This window comes from Anabas testudineus, chromosome 16 (genome assembly GCF_900324465.2).
Source record: "Anabas testudineus chromosome 16, fAnaTes1.2, whole genome shotgun sequence".
NCBI classification, from domain to species: domain Eukaryota; kingdom Metazoa; phylum Chordata; class Actinopteri; order Anabantiformes; family Anabantidae; genus Anabas; species Anabas testudineus.
In genome coordinates, this window is record NC_046625.1 from 4,655,079 (window position 1) to 4,669,383 (window position 14,305).

A 14,305-nucleotide genomic window follows, 5' to 3' on the forward strand; every position below is an offset into this window, starting at 1 on the left:
TTGCAAATAAAACCTCTTATCAAATAAATCCTCAAAATGCCATTAGCAAAAGACAAAAGATAGAGCAAAATGGCCAGAGGATCGTTGCTAATTCAGCAAAAGGGAAATCAATGGCCCTCTTCCTGTTTTTCCATAGCTACCCAGTGTCTGCCTACCGTGTCAAACATCCCTGACTCCCATCCTGTCAATTTAGAAAGAAAGAAGAGGGTTCAGAGAGGCTGAGGCAGTATGTGTGTGTTTGAGTGTGTGGGAGGGGGCTGCTATTGCCCGGAGCTCCCGCCCCAGAGGAGAGGTTCGAGGCAAGAAATACTGACACAAAAAAATCATAAACATCACATTTCAGTTTCAGTCAGTTCAGTTGCTAAAAATACTGCTGTTCGCCTTCGCCTCATATCGCCTCCTCTAAGGCCTCAAGGAGCTATGCAAACACAAGCGTCGCCATTTTTTTTTCTCGTTCGCTTTGATTTCTTTCCACACCCCTCCCTCAAACTCTTCCGTCCTATTGTTCTGACTACCTCTTCTCCATCTCTTGTAGACTACATGACAGAGCCGCGTTTCCCTCTTGTTGTTCCCTCTCTCTCCAGGGTAGGGGGAGAAATGATAAAAGCTATTTACAAGTAACTGTAGGCAACAGCAGAAATCTAAGAGTTGGAAAATTCCAGATTTTTTCTTTCTTACGCTGGTTTCTTTGATGATGGAGCCATTTGTGATGCTGTGTAGTGAACTGCAGCACAGTGCACCACAGTGACAATTTAAGGGGGGGCTGAAGCACTTTTAAGGACTTTGTTTAAGCCAGCTTCCTCAGATTGTGTTTGGCTTTTTGTTCTTGAAAACGGAAGCAAGACATCAGTCCCACTTGGCACGTGCTGAGAGGCAAACACTCAACTCCTCTGCATATTTTCAACGTGTACCGACTATTTAGAAGGCTTGTGAAGCTTTAAACACACAAACCAAGAGGCTTACAGCATGCAGGGCTCAGTGCGTTCTGGTGTTAATCACCGGTCCATCAGCCTGTGGTCCATTTCTGGGAGCTGTTATGAAGCTTGTAAAGATATGACTGTGATGCACGTTGGGATTCATAAAGCCCAACAATGACATTCATGTAAGTGCCATTGGAAACACTGGCTTTCATGACAACCATAATGAATCTGCTGCTTCATCTCTCATTCTTTTCTATTCAACTGACTCTAATTACATGCTCTTTTTCTCCCCAGACTTTATTTTCCATGCATCAACCGATGCCCCCCCTACCCCCCTTTTCTGATGAACAATCTCCAACCCAGCCGCCCCCTTTCCTCTTTCTCCCTTGATTGATTCTCACCTTTTCCATTCTTGCCGTTCACCTCATTAACAGAGCCCACATCTGCTCATTTCCTATTTCGCCTCCCACACTTTCCCACATCCCAACCCACCTGCCCTTCCTAACTTCCTGTCCTGTCGTCTCTTAAGCGGCAGCCAGCTCAAATTCGTTGTCTCCGGCCAAGGCCCTGCAACGTTCTGTAATTAGAAGAGAGCATAATAGAGAGGGTTCCTCATCAGCCAAGGTGGAAGGGGAGGGGAGGGCAGCAACGCCACCATATTCCCCTCCATCTCTCTATCCATCCATCCGTAAGTTTAATCAGTGCCACACAATAGGATGTCACCTGCTCCAGATGCAGCCACTGGAGAGAGGCAGTGGTGCTGTCACAAACCATTTGGAGGTGAGAGAGCGTCCGTAGTGTCGGCTCTTTAAGACCTCCTCTTCATCCACAGTTGTCTCTGTTAATTTGGTCTCCCTGGGAACAAGGGAGAAGGAGCCTGTGAAGAATCAAGATTATTTAGTAGCATTTATTTAATAATTTACAGACACTTATCTAGCTGAGTTTGCATGGGAATAATGTCTGTACATCCTGTACATGCAAAATGTATACTTAGATAAACGTAAATATACTTAACTTGTACTGTGGCCATTTTATGTAAAATTTCATACATGACACTAAATACTTATGTACATCCTCACGATGTGACAATGAAACTCTGTCTCTGTCTGTTCTGTCTGGTTGACAGGGTCTGTGCACTGAGTCACTGACAGACTGTGGAGCCATGGGCTGCGGGCTGCGCAAAATGAAGCCGACGTCAGAGGACAACAGTCCGGGGAAGATTTACTCCACCCTGAAGAGACCACAAGTAGAGACGAAGGTGGGCGTGGCCTACACCTACCGCTACCTTGACTTCCTAATTGGAAAAGATGGTAAGACTTGAATTTCTACTCATCTGCTTGCTTTTGCAGATACAGTGTTGTGGAAATGATTGCCTCTCCCATGTGTACCTTGGAAATTATATGAATAGCTCGAGGCATTTGGGATTTTGCTGCATCATATTGCACCTCAGCATGAGAAGGTGGCAAATCACAGCTTTTGCAAAGAGTTGATGTGCACTGCGTGCAGTATTTTACTGACTAATGCTACCTCCTGTGTGATTAATCCATCTCCCTCCCTTCTGAAAGTGCCATCATACCTGCATATTCCCAGTATAAGGGTTCAGATGCAGAAATCGTAAAAGAAATTAAGCCACACCAGCTATAATTTTCATCAGGATTTTAATGATAGAGTGCTAATTAGTGCTTGCTCCCTGTATAGCAGCAGCCATTTAAATTTCTTTTTTGAAAATCAGTCAGTCATCCTTTCATGTTGTGCTAATGATATAGAATTTTCCAGCCCAATCCACACCAAATATCCTGCTGACGGCCATCAATTATGCATGGCACTGTTTCCAGCCTGCTACAAGGGAACGCAAACCGTGTAAAGTGCAGCCTGCTGCATAGATAATTGTTTTGTTCAAGGTCACAAGTTGTTTCCAAAACTAATTTTCAGGTGGATTCAGTGCGTTTCAGCAGGTGAGATACTGACCGGCTCTGCACCCACGTGGTGAACTGTAAAAACGTTACCTGTGAAAATATTGCAGACAGTAAAAGAGATTCCCTGTGCTGTGTATTAAAATATTAAAAAGAAAAACAATCCTCAATAAAAACAGGACAACGATACACAGAAAAAGCTGGTAGATGTGTGCATTTGTGTTAATGTGCGTGGTGGAGAATATGTGTTTGTATTGCATTGTACGTAAAACTACAAAGGCAGATGTTTTTTTCCTGAAGTGGGCCGGACTTTCAAATAAACTGTAATAGTTAGAAAAGCCAGACTGAATAAGATTTACAAGCTTCTACATGTCTAATGAGACACAAATTACCTGGAATATCCAGTTTAAGCGTGAGCACCTTACCACAACAAGCTGCATCTTCTAATAGTTTTAACAGGAAAGTCATTTTGCTAATGCACCAAGAAAGTCGAGCCACTTTCTTTTCCTCCCCAGTCAGGAACACCACTCATTTTTCAAAGACACTGCTCTGCTTCCAGTTCACTCCCAGGACATTTTGCAGATTGCACACAGAATCAGAAAACCAGACTGAAGCTAGAGTCAGAGTCAGGGTAATCCAATTGCATTCTTAGACTATTAGTAAGGTAACCTACTTAAAGTATATAAATGACAAAATAATAAGGCTTTCACTGATTATAATCTAATTATTAGACAACATCTGTCATCTGCAGCCAATAGCTGCTCAGAACACCGACATCCGCACTGGGGTTAAGCTCAAGGTTAGTTTGACATTAGGCATAGAATTGGGATTAGACCAGGGTTAGGTACACAATGGAGTTCAGAAAGGCAAAGGTGAGAAAACGGGAAATGAATGTGCTCAGGAAATATTCTGTGTGTGTGTTTGTGTGTGTGTACACACTTTACCAGGGAGGAGTCAGATATATCTGCTCATGACAGTTAGAGCTGAAATGATAATGGGAGAGGGCAGCGATGGAGAAGTGGGGGTTGGCTACAGGAATCCAGGAGATGTAGTGTGCAGCGTGTTCGCCCTGACATTTGATTAGTCTCCATTATTTTGTCTGGCTGACTGGACTGGATGGATGAAGGAGCTGGGGACTGTGGGCATCTGGGGGCCAGACGGGCTTTTCCATCCTCCCTTGTCTGAGAGCTGTCATGTGGGCGTGACTGGGAGGGGAAGCCGGTGCTGGATGGGTGTCTCCCTTTTGTTGGATTGTGTGTTAGTGTGTGCGTCTTTGGCTCATGGCCACATTATTATCTTCAAGTATTTTCTATAATGGTGGGGGTTGCTACTTACTGTAATCAGTTTTCTCTTAGTCTGTCTCTCTGTCACTGTCAGTACGCCTCTCTCTATGTTTCTCTGTGTGCGTTTCCCATAGGAGCACAATAAGTTTGAGAAATCTGAGTCTGTGAGTTCAACCCCAGCAGCTGAATCATTTCACAGCATCAGCAGATTTTTAGGTTGTAGGGTCAGTGTGTTATTGATGGATGTAATTACCTTTATACCAGCCTCCTAAGCGTAGGTAATAACTCATGTATCTGGCATTTTCGAAGATTATGAATATAAAAATAGGTACTAATGGCTACTAATATTTACTGATTTACAGTATTTAAGACAGTACACATATTTTTAAGTGCGCACTCACCAGAGCACCTTATTTATCTTGCTTGCACCTCATTGTCTGCTTTATCCCCAACCTGGAATTACCTGTTACAGTATGATCACAATACAGCTCCCACAACTTCTTATACCATTGAAACACAAATATTATATTTTGCCAGAACAAGAAATACAATATGATTAACTTATCAACTACTTTGCAGTTTGTCTCAGCACAGTATGAAAAAGCATCCAGCATGTTTTAATAATCCTGGATCTCTATCAAACACAGTTACACGGCTGCAGTTTTGCACAATAAGAGGAAATCTGTCCTTAAAAAATATGTAGCAGAGGCAGGAATATGTTCTGCATCAGCATATTAAATTGAGGCCAAAATTAAGGCTGCCTTTTAGTTTCCCTGCTGTTCTTGGCAAACACAGTATGGCCTCATGTTGTTGAGTTCACTTCACTCTAACTCCTGCACTGTGAATAATGTTTGTAATAATTTCTTGCCACAGTGTTAGATCATAGCTCTTTGCAACTGCCGCCACAATGGCCCCGCAGGCTACTAACCAGCCACGAAATGTATAAAAATAATACCTTTCACGGCAGAAACAGTGATGAAAGGAAAGGAGTAAATTGGATGAAAGCTGTACGTAATAAACCTCCTCTGCACTAAATATCAGCATCAACTCACCGATGAGCTGTTGCCTCATGTCGCTGTGTCATTTTGGAGAATGCACCCAGCTCCATAGTCACTCTGCTACCATTCATTCACCCCTGAAAGAGCTGTACAAAAACAAAACAAAGAGTGTGTTTGATATTGAGATCATGACCCCACGGGGAACAGAGGAAGCGTGTCGCAGTTGCTGTGTTAGATGGTGTGAAAAGAAGCCATTTTTATAGAAAACACTCACACACACACACACACACACACATTATACAGATTCAAGGATGCCCGGCACGAATCGTATTTCCCAAAACGTTATTTTGAAATGTTAAAAATGTCCGGAAGAAAAACATGCTCAAAATGTTGTGTGTTCTTGGCAGACAGGCTGGCTATGCTGGAAATATAAAGATGTTGCCATTGAAATCAAAGCTTGACACACACACACAAACACACGAGCCTAGACACACACACACACCTTTTGATATCATCTGGGGAACCAGACACATCATTTATATGCAAAACCCCCAGAGCCCTGAGTCCCCTTGTTAATGTGAGCTGTAGCAGTGGCGGCAGGTGAGTGACACGCAGGAGCAGCCTTTCTCCACATCACTCCACTCAGATATAAGACGGAGCCGCAGGAGAGGTCAGCAGGAACGCTGCGCACCGGAGTGGCTTTCCGTGCAAAGATTATTCCTCGCATGGCGGGGGAGCCAGGGTTTATCCCCTGGCTCCACAGCTTGAGAGGTGGAATTGAATCGCAGTTATTGAAGGGGAGAATGACATTGAAGACTGAATTCACGGTCATCTGGTTTTTACATTACATTTCCATTATATTGCCGCTGCCCAGGGTGTGGCTGAGCTGTTCAAAACAAAACACGATTGGAAATTAGATGCTGGTTGAAGTGAATCTAAAGGAAAATTTGTTTCTGATGGTCTGAGAAATCAAAAGGGGCAAGTGGTTTTATTGTACTGGAAAATACTGAATTAATAACTCTTGCATCCTTTAGAGGCGGCCTGTCACTGCACACTGAGCGCCTCCACCATCCACAGCCAGCGGCATACAAAGTAGGTGCTTCTTGCATTGTTTTGAGCCACTCAGGCAGCAAAATGCCAAGCCATCGTTTGCTGAGACAAAGATGTCAGAACAGCACTTTAGGCATGTGACAGAACCAGAGCTCAGCAGGTTCCATTCGTTAAGCTTCAAACGGCTGCAACTGCTGACAAAGTTTTCGGCAACAGGAAACGTACATTTCTGCTCAGTTCCTTCCTCTTTCTCCCTCCCTCCCTCCCTCCCTCCCTCACTCCCTCACTCCCTGCCTCTCGCTCAGCAGTATGTTTAAGATTAGCTTTCCTTGTAATGCTTCATATTCTGTGCAGACTATTTCCTGTGTCTGAAGGCTTTGTTATTGCAGTTAACTGAACTCAGTTTCCAATACACGGGTATGTGTGTGTGTGTGTGTGTGTGTGTGTGTGTGTGTGTGTGTGTGTGTGTGTGTGTGTGTGTATATGGTGTTGCAGCAAATGCAATTTCCCTCGCTCAGAGAAATATTCTCCTCATGATTTGATTCAGGTTGTTCAGGCCTGCACGGCGGGTGTGTTACAGGTTTCTCAGCTGGATGCCGGTTCTTGTTGTGTAAGATGAGATGTTAGGAATATAAGATTGAGGGTCAGGAGGCCGTGGAAGAACACGAGAAGCAAAACAAACAAACAAACAAACAAACAACCAGCTGGCATGCAGCAGTGAAACTCAGGAACATTTCTAAGTTTGCTAAATGTTCAGGCCACCTGTATTTTAATACAGTTCATTTGGTTTTCTTTTCTTCATTGCACTTTCGAAGTGACTTTGTTATCAACCGTCAGAAAAATAACACATCCTGAGGTTTTATTTTTGACATTCACATTCTGCATGTGGGAGGGCAACCTGTGTGCGTCATTAGATGAGTAAGTGAGTGTAAGAGGGAGAGGAAATGAGGGAAGAAAGACAGACACCAAGATACAGACTGCGTGTGGCAGTCTGGATGTGTGTACGTACACAGTGTGGGTGGATTACATGTCTATATAGTCTCAGAACCTGTGTCTCCGGATCTCTGCCTGTTGGTCTTGTGTTTAGGTGTGTTTATCCACCGCTGTGTTTTATCCATGCTGGCTGTGCGTTGCCTCTTCTGACGCGGCCTCTGCTGTTTTCCAGCCTGCTTGACAGACAATACGCCGGAGCGCCCCCTCACAGCTTTATTGGCTCTTACTACCCTCTCACTCAGATCCAATATGCCAGTATTGATTGTGTTGAAAAGCAATCAGGGTCTCCACAGCAGAGGAGCAAACAATCTAAATTTAACAAAACACCTCCGCCGGCCTTCAGCCTGGCCCTGATAGCACCTCCCAGAGAGGAACAAATGTATTTATGTGTGTGGATAGAAACAGATGATCTTTCACATGGTCACATCTATTGTTAGACACTTGCCTAAAACGCCTGTGAGGCAAACACAAGCAGAACATGCAGGAACTGACCTCAGCCTTTCTGCAAAGTGTGCAGTTATAGCATGTTATCAAAGCTAAATACGGTTTTGGATTCACCATCAGATTTCATGTGAGTTAGTGGGCAAACGTTTATATATGTACAGCACATGCACTGTAAATGTATCTAACATGCAGTTCACGTGTGCAACATCAGATTTTACCATTATTTGGTGACCTGATGTATAAACAGGCTCGATTTTAGCTTTAGGCAAACGCATACTTGACATTCCTCGAGGGGTTGTGAAATGATTTTATGAGCTCGAGAGGTCAGACAATTTCTCGCAGCCTATAAAGAAACCATGTGATCACTGAACTGGAGTGAATACAAACAATCATCAGGATCTGAGATATGAGTTTTCTCACAGCAGCGGGTATTTGCACAATAATATTACAATGCCTACTGTCAGCATTTCCAGACTTTTTCTTGAGAAGATGCTGTGAATAATAATAATAACAGAATTCCCAGCTGCCTTATAAACTGCTCGTCTAGTGTGTGAAACTCTGTGGAGAGTTGTTTTTAGCAGGTGTTTTGTGTTCTGTCATTGCTGTCTTTGTATTTAAGTTTGTCTTTGCTAGTGTGTCACCTGTCTGCCTCGTCTGTCTGCCTCGTTTCCTCCACTTGCCTTTTTTAGCTTTGTTATCCTCGGTCTCGTAAGTACAGTGTTAGTGTAGTTAGTCTGTTAGTCGGCCTTTCTATTTTCCTTGCTAGTTTATTTGTTAGTCGTTAGCTCTATTAGAAATTGTTAGTTCCTACGTTTGCAGCGTTTTCTGTTATTAGGTTTTCCCAAATCTCAGGGTTTGTTTTTGTTCTCTAGTCTATTGTTATTTCCAGCCCCCTGCTGGGGTTTTTTTTAGAGTTGTTGCTTGCATTGCCTCCCTGCTCTGTGTTTATTCTATTTGGCCTTGTTTAAATAAACCTGTTTAATTGTATCCTGTCTCCCTTCTGTTTCTGCATCTGGGTCGTAAGTTAGCACGTTCGTAACAGCCATGAATTCATTTTGGGAAACATGTCGCTGCCTGAAATTCAGCAGGTGCTGAAAAAGCTAAAATCTCTCTGTCATCAGCAAACACGGCAGCTTCGGATGACATACACTTTTGCATAGCTGCTATCAATGTGAAATGTTTTTGAGGTCCATGCAAAGAGTTCGTTAGCTTTGCATGTGGTGTCCTCAGTAGGGACAACACATTTGCATATTTACATTTGGAATAGAGTTGTGATTAAGAAACACTGCATCAAAGAATACAGCATCTGTTGCATGTTGCCTACTGAGATAGCACAATAATCATCTTTCATTAAATAAACTTGCATTTCCTTTAACACTTTGGCTTCTGTGAGCATTGGATGTGCTGCATAGCTGAGAGACCACAAAGCAGTGATTTAGACATATCCAAACAGTCCTTTTGCAGTTTTTGTCTTTCTCCATGTGCCAAATCTATTCCCACTCAAATTAACCAGCTCCAGCTGAGACGTACAGACCGACTGAAGTTGTTTAAAACCCTCTCAGTGGATATGTTAGGAGTTGGAAACTAGATATTTTTCTTAAGTATATTTTACAGTTTCCCTCTGGTAGAATTAATTGGCACAAGTATAAATGAGCTTCTCAGTGAAGCTTATAGGACTTCACAGCATCAACAGCGTATGTGAAAAAAACAGATGTTTTCTTTAAGTGAATTTGACAAATAGGGTGAGAAATTCATGGAGAGTGTTTGCAGATTTTCTGAGACTCCACTTATGAGAACAGCATCTTCAGACAGCACCTTGAGCCATGCATCAACCAGCTGTGTATACAGTGGCCTTGCAGACCTTTAATGTGATTTCATTCTTGCCAGTATGGACTTACAATTTTCCTGAAGCCATTGTCAAACGGGAATGGAGCCACATCAAACCTGCTTTTGTCTTGAACCCATCACATCAAGGGGTGGCATTCAAAAATAGGGTGCTGATTGGGGTCGATTTGTGTGCATGTTACAGTTTGATTGCACACCCACGTGGGATGCAGAGTGATTTGTCGGTGTGGTGAATTTGCAGTCATGAGGGAGAGACGAGGGAGAAGCAATCAAAGTTCACACTCCTCAGATGGAGTGTGGACGGATAATTCTCTATTTTTCTGTGACGATGGGTGATAGCACCCTGATTAGGTAGCGTTTATACTGCATGATGATATGTGTAAACACACTGCAGACGCTATCACGTGCTGTGGAATTAAAGTGCATTGGTCACCTGCCTCATATGCAGTTGTGAAAGAATAAAAAGAAAAAAATAACAGTATTATCAAAAGGAAACTGTGGAGATTTGGGTTTTATATCCACATTCCACCAAAGGTTATATTTCTTCTTAGAATAAGGTGGCAAATCATAATTTACAGCAAGCACAACTGAGATAATCTTCTCAGACAAATTAAAATGGGCCTCTAATTATACCCCTTTAAATTCCTGAAATTAAAAATCAAACCTAATGAGGAAGGTATCCTTTAACCATCATTCACTCATTTGTAGGCGCTGCTTTTGCTTTGTTTCACACATACATGACGGCTTGAACTTTCTGAACTGTGAAAATGTGATGGAGCCATTTGTGTGCAATAACTAGGTGCATCTCTTTTGTCGGTTTATTGTTATAATCATACACAAAAGACAGAGGCAGGTGTCACAGAGGCACAGTAGGTGGTTAATTATGAAATAGATATCGCACACGTACACTCGCTCTGTCATAATTACACATCCATCTCATATTTCACACGGGTGTGTGGCTCTTTGGGTCCAGCATTGTTTCCATGGATTCAAATGACAGTAGTGGGATGCATGTTTTTATAAAGAAAGGCCACCTGTTGCTCAGCAGGGTCCCCATCTGGAGGGAGATTAAGGTGTGGGTGCAGGGGCCGTTTATAATTTGACTTAATTACTTCTGAAAAGACTGGGTGATGGATTAGCACTGTGTTTCTATTAGCATACGCTTGGTCTCTGGTTCCCCATGGTCCTCCAGTGCAGCCCACGGAAAGTCTCCGTTTTCTAAAACCATCCATCCATATTCCTCCACCGTGAAGTGTGAATTAGCACTGGATGATGGTTAGTATGTAAGGCTGGAATTAAGTAGCCCGAGAAGAAATAAAGGAGTATGAGTTTTAAATGGAGGAGTGGAAAAGCTAGACTAAATGACAAATAATGCAATTTCCTTCTCATTAACGAAAAACTGAATTCCTGAACACATGGCTCAGTGTAGCGTTACTGTGGTGCTACAGCTTGATCCTGCAGCTTATGGTGCCGACTTTACTGTGAAATTTCATGATGATGATGTGTTAATATCATGACTATCTTTACAATATGCGGTAAAAAGATATGATTTCAAAAGGAAGGACCTGAGGTTTTATTTCAACCCAGTCTCATAAAAACATGTCTCTACAACTAAACTGCAACCACAAATATGTTTTTGAGGAGAATGTAACTGCAACAGGATTTTTTAATACACATAAAGAACATAGGTCACAAGTTGCATAAATGAAAAGTTGTGAACGCATTGATACTTAACATATAAAGTAAATTTATAAGTAACGTTTGTTTGCCAACATATCTGATCTACAACATCCTGTTTCCTCTTCAATGAAAATATCTGATCTTGCAGTACAACATTCAGATATTTGAATCCAGTTTTATTTATATTATTTTAAAGTTAGGGAAAGATTGAGGGCTGGATTAATAGGGAAGAACATAATGTCAGCTTCAACATAAAAAAACGAAATCCTCTCTAACCCTAACCTCACCTCGGGTCTGTGGCTTCTCAGTCCAGCAGATATCCACCCTCCATCTCAGCCACGTCCTTATAACTTGTGTTCTATTAATAAATCTGCTGCTTCATTCAGTCACAAAATACATGGCATCACAACATGATGATTATGTTTACAACAAAAACATAATCATAATTGTAGTTTAGTTGCACAGGAACATCATTTTCAGGAGACAGCGTTGTTTATTTGCAGTTGTCGTGTAAATATTTTGCAGCGGTGAGGAACTTATTTGTTGGCTTATGAGCACAGTATACAGTATGTCTCTGCTGAGACCAAGCAACTGATTTCTGCCTCACACACACTCCTCCACCTCTGCACAGACAACAGTACGAGCTGCCTCGTGTTACTGCAAACACAAATGTAAAACAATGATAAATTAGGTGTGAAGGTAAACTCTTATTTCACAGTCAAACCCTATTCTGACAGCTGGAAGATGTGGATAGAAGAAGATAATCCCGAGTTTAGTCTTGGGATTGTGTTTAGAAGCCCATTGCTCTGCAACAAACAGGTCACGAGAGTCCTTGTTCAGTTTCACAGTCAACAGCAATTTACAAGCCTGAAACCATTTCACACTTTGTTGTTATTTTTAGGCCGACTCCTCGGCTCGGAAGTGTGGAACAGACTGGCTAACAGTTGGTTGGTGGAGTCTTTAAAGAGAAACATATTTAGTGCTACACTGACGATTATGGGTGCGTTTGATCTCGTTTTCAAAGGCATTTTCGTCAGGTGCGGTTTAGACTGAACTATGTTCCTGGACTAATAAATACTCTGTCCTCTAAGCTCATTCCCTGCTCTTTGATTGCAGAGGCTTTTACAACATTGTGTTGGAGTGATGGTTTGTGCAGGAGATTCTCTTTTGCTGGTGCCAACATAGCATCAACAGTGTAAAAGTCCGTCTTTCCTCATTAAGAGCAGAGAATGTCAGTTGCATTCTTGTACATGTCTGACAGTTTAATGAAAATAAGACCCCAGGATGCAACACATTGAAAGGCATGTTTGCCATACCAACAACTTTTAAAAGGTTTTATTGCTCACATGCTTCACAATAAAGCAAAAGAAATGACTGGAGGTATAGCAGAGCTGTTGTAAGAGTCTGGTGGAGATGTCAGAGAAAGGACAGAAATGTGACAGGTTGGCTCCTATGTGTACAACTCCCAGATGTTTCCTTGAATCAAGATCACACCACATCCAGCAGTAAATTGTGATGTCCCTAAGGTACCTTTCACACTCTTGATGGCACCTACAATCGGCTCCACGCTGACAGCGAACCTATCTTGACCAGGTGGTCTGGACAAGCTTTTCTGCTCACAGCGTATCTGAAGTGACATGTCGGGTTCTTCGCCCGTCAGCACTCTGCCAGTAATTGAGGAGGCAAGCAGAGCTCTCACTGCAGACATTTCAGCGGGTGAACTGGAGGAATGTTAACGGCTCAGGGCTGGGTGTGAGAGGAACTGCATGAGAGTGTGTGTGTGTGTGTGTGATTGTGTGTGTGTGTGTGTCCATTGCTCCTTTATTCATGGCCTCTTCCACCTGTGTTGACTGTAAACACACATGCACACAATTTACCAGTTCCCTCCAACACACAGTGATGAAACAACATCTATAATAAGTCTGTTTATTCAATTATTGTCCTTCAGCGCAGGCACGTCTTTGTACTACTTTAGTCTTTGCTAAATAGACACTTTATACAGTGTTTGTATTTAAAGCACTTTAAAATCTGCCTCTCGTTCACACAGACACACTTATTCTACGTTAGAGACCTGGACATCAGTAGTGACTGTGTGTTCAGTATCTTGTATGCTGCTCAGACACTTTGACGCGCAGACAGGAAGAGCTGGGGATTGAACTGCTAACCCTGCAATTAGTTAACAACCCTCTCTACTTGCTGAGTCACAGATATATGGCTCTTTTAGCCACTGGTTCCATTGTTTCCAGGGTAAACAAACATAATGGCAGCAGTGCTCTTCAAAAACTGAACATATTATTGCCCCAGACCAAATTATTTAATTATTTGGTCAGCGTCAATTAACAGAAGAGTCTAGAAGCACCGTGACGTTTACTTGTAATGGAAGAGTTTTATATTGTAGTTTTGTGAAAGTCACAAATCTGTAATTCGTTCCTCTCCAACACTGAGCTCAGTTTGCTGCCTGTAAGGTGACAACCACGAGAACACTGGTTGTTTGCCTTGGTGGCAGTCTTCAGGGTACAAACCAAATTATGCACCACAATCAACAGCACAAAGCATCTAATGGCAGACCCACGGTGCCACCAAAACATCCCCAGCCTGTCAGAGAGCTTAATCATCGCAGAACCCCGTGTTTTAAAATTCAAATTTGCGCTCTTTTGCATTGCTAATGGCAGAACCCCCCAGTCAAACCAACATGTCTCACCAGAAAAAAGCTTCAAATGCGATTTTCGACAGGAGGCTAATGTCAGGGTGTACTGTACGGAAAAGCCCACAACTTGTAGTTAGCACATAACAGGAAGTGAGAGTGGTGTGTGGAGCCTGATCGACACGCTGTTGAAAACACAGCAGTGGAGCTGTCGTGGGCTTTGATCAACAACCTGCTCATTTACCACAGCTTGTCTCTCAAGCGGCGTCTCCAGGCAACTGAGGGCTGTCAGCGGAGGAGGTGGCGTCGAGCGGACAAAACACACTCTCGAGGCCTCCTGTCAGCCCGAGGACTGGTGACGGAGGCACACTTTAATTCCAGAGAGAATGGGAGAGAGAGAATGACACAGGTGGAAAAGACACAGAGCATTTCTCCTTCTATATATAAACCTTTTACTGGCTGAACAAATTACAGGTAGTTTTCCTCCATCATGACTTCCAACATTTTCATTTAGCCACGTGCCTTCAAAATACAG

At 42.7% G+C, this 14,305-nt stretch overlaps 1 protein-coding gene across 2 annotated transcripts in view; it reads left to right on the top strand.

The window, feature by feature from the left end:
- Positions 1-14,305, top strand: part of LOC113169758 (raftlin) — a 79,678-nt gene that overhangs the window by 9,337 nt on the left and 56,036 nt on the right. For both annotated transcript variants that reach the window (XM_026371434.1, XM_026371435.1), the window contains exon 2: positions 2,047-2,230. In XM_026371434.1, the coding sequence (XP_026227219.1) occupies positions 2,083-2,230 (148 nt within the window). In that variant the 5' untranslated portion in view covers positions 2,047-2,082. The remainder of the gene's footprint in view (positions 1-2,046; positions 2,231-14,305) is intronic.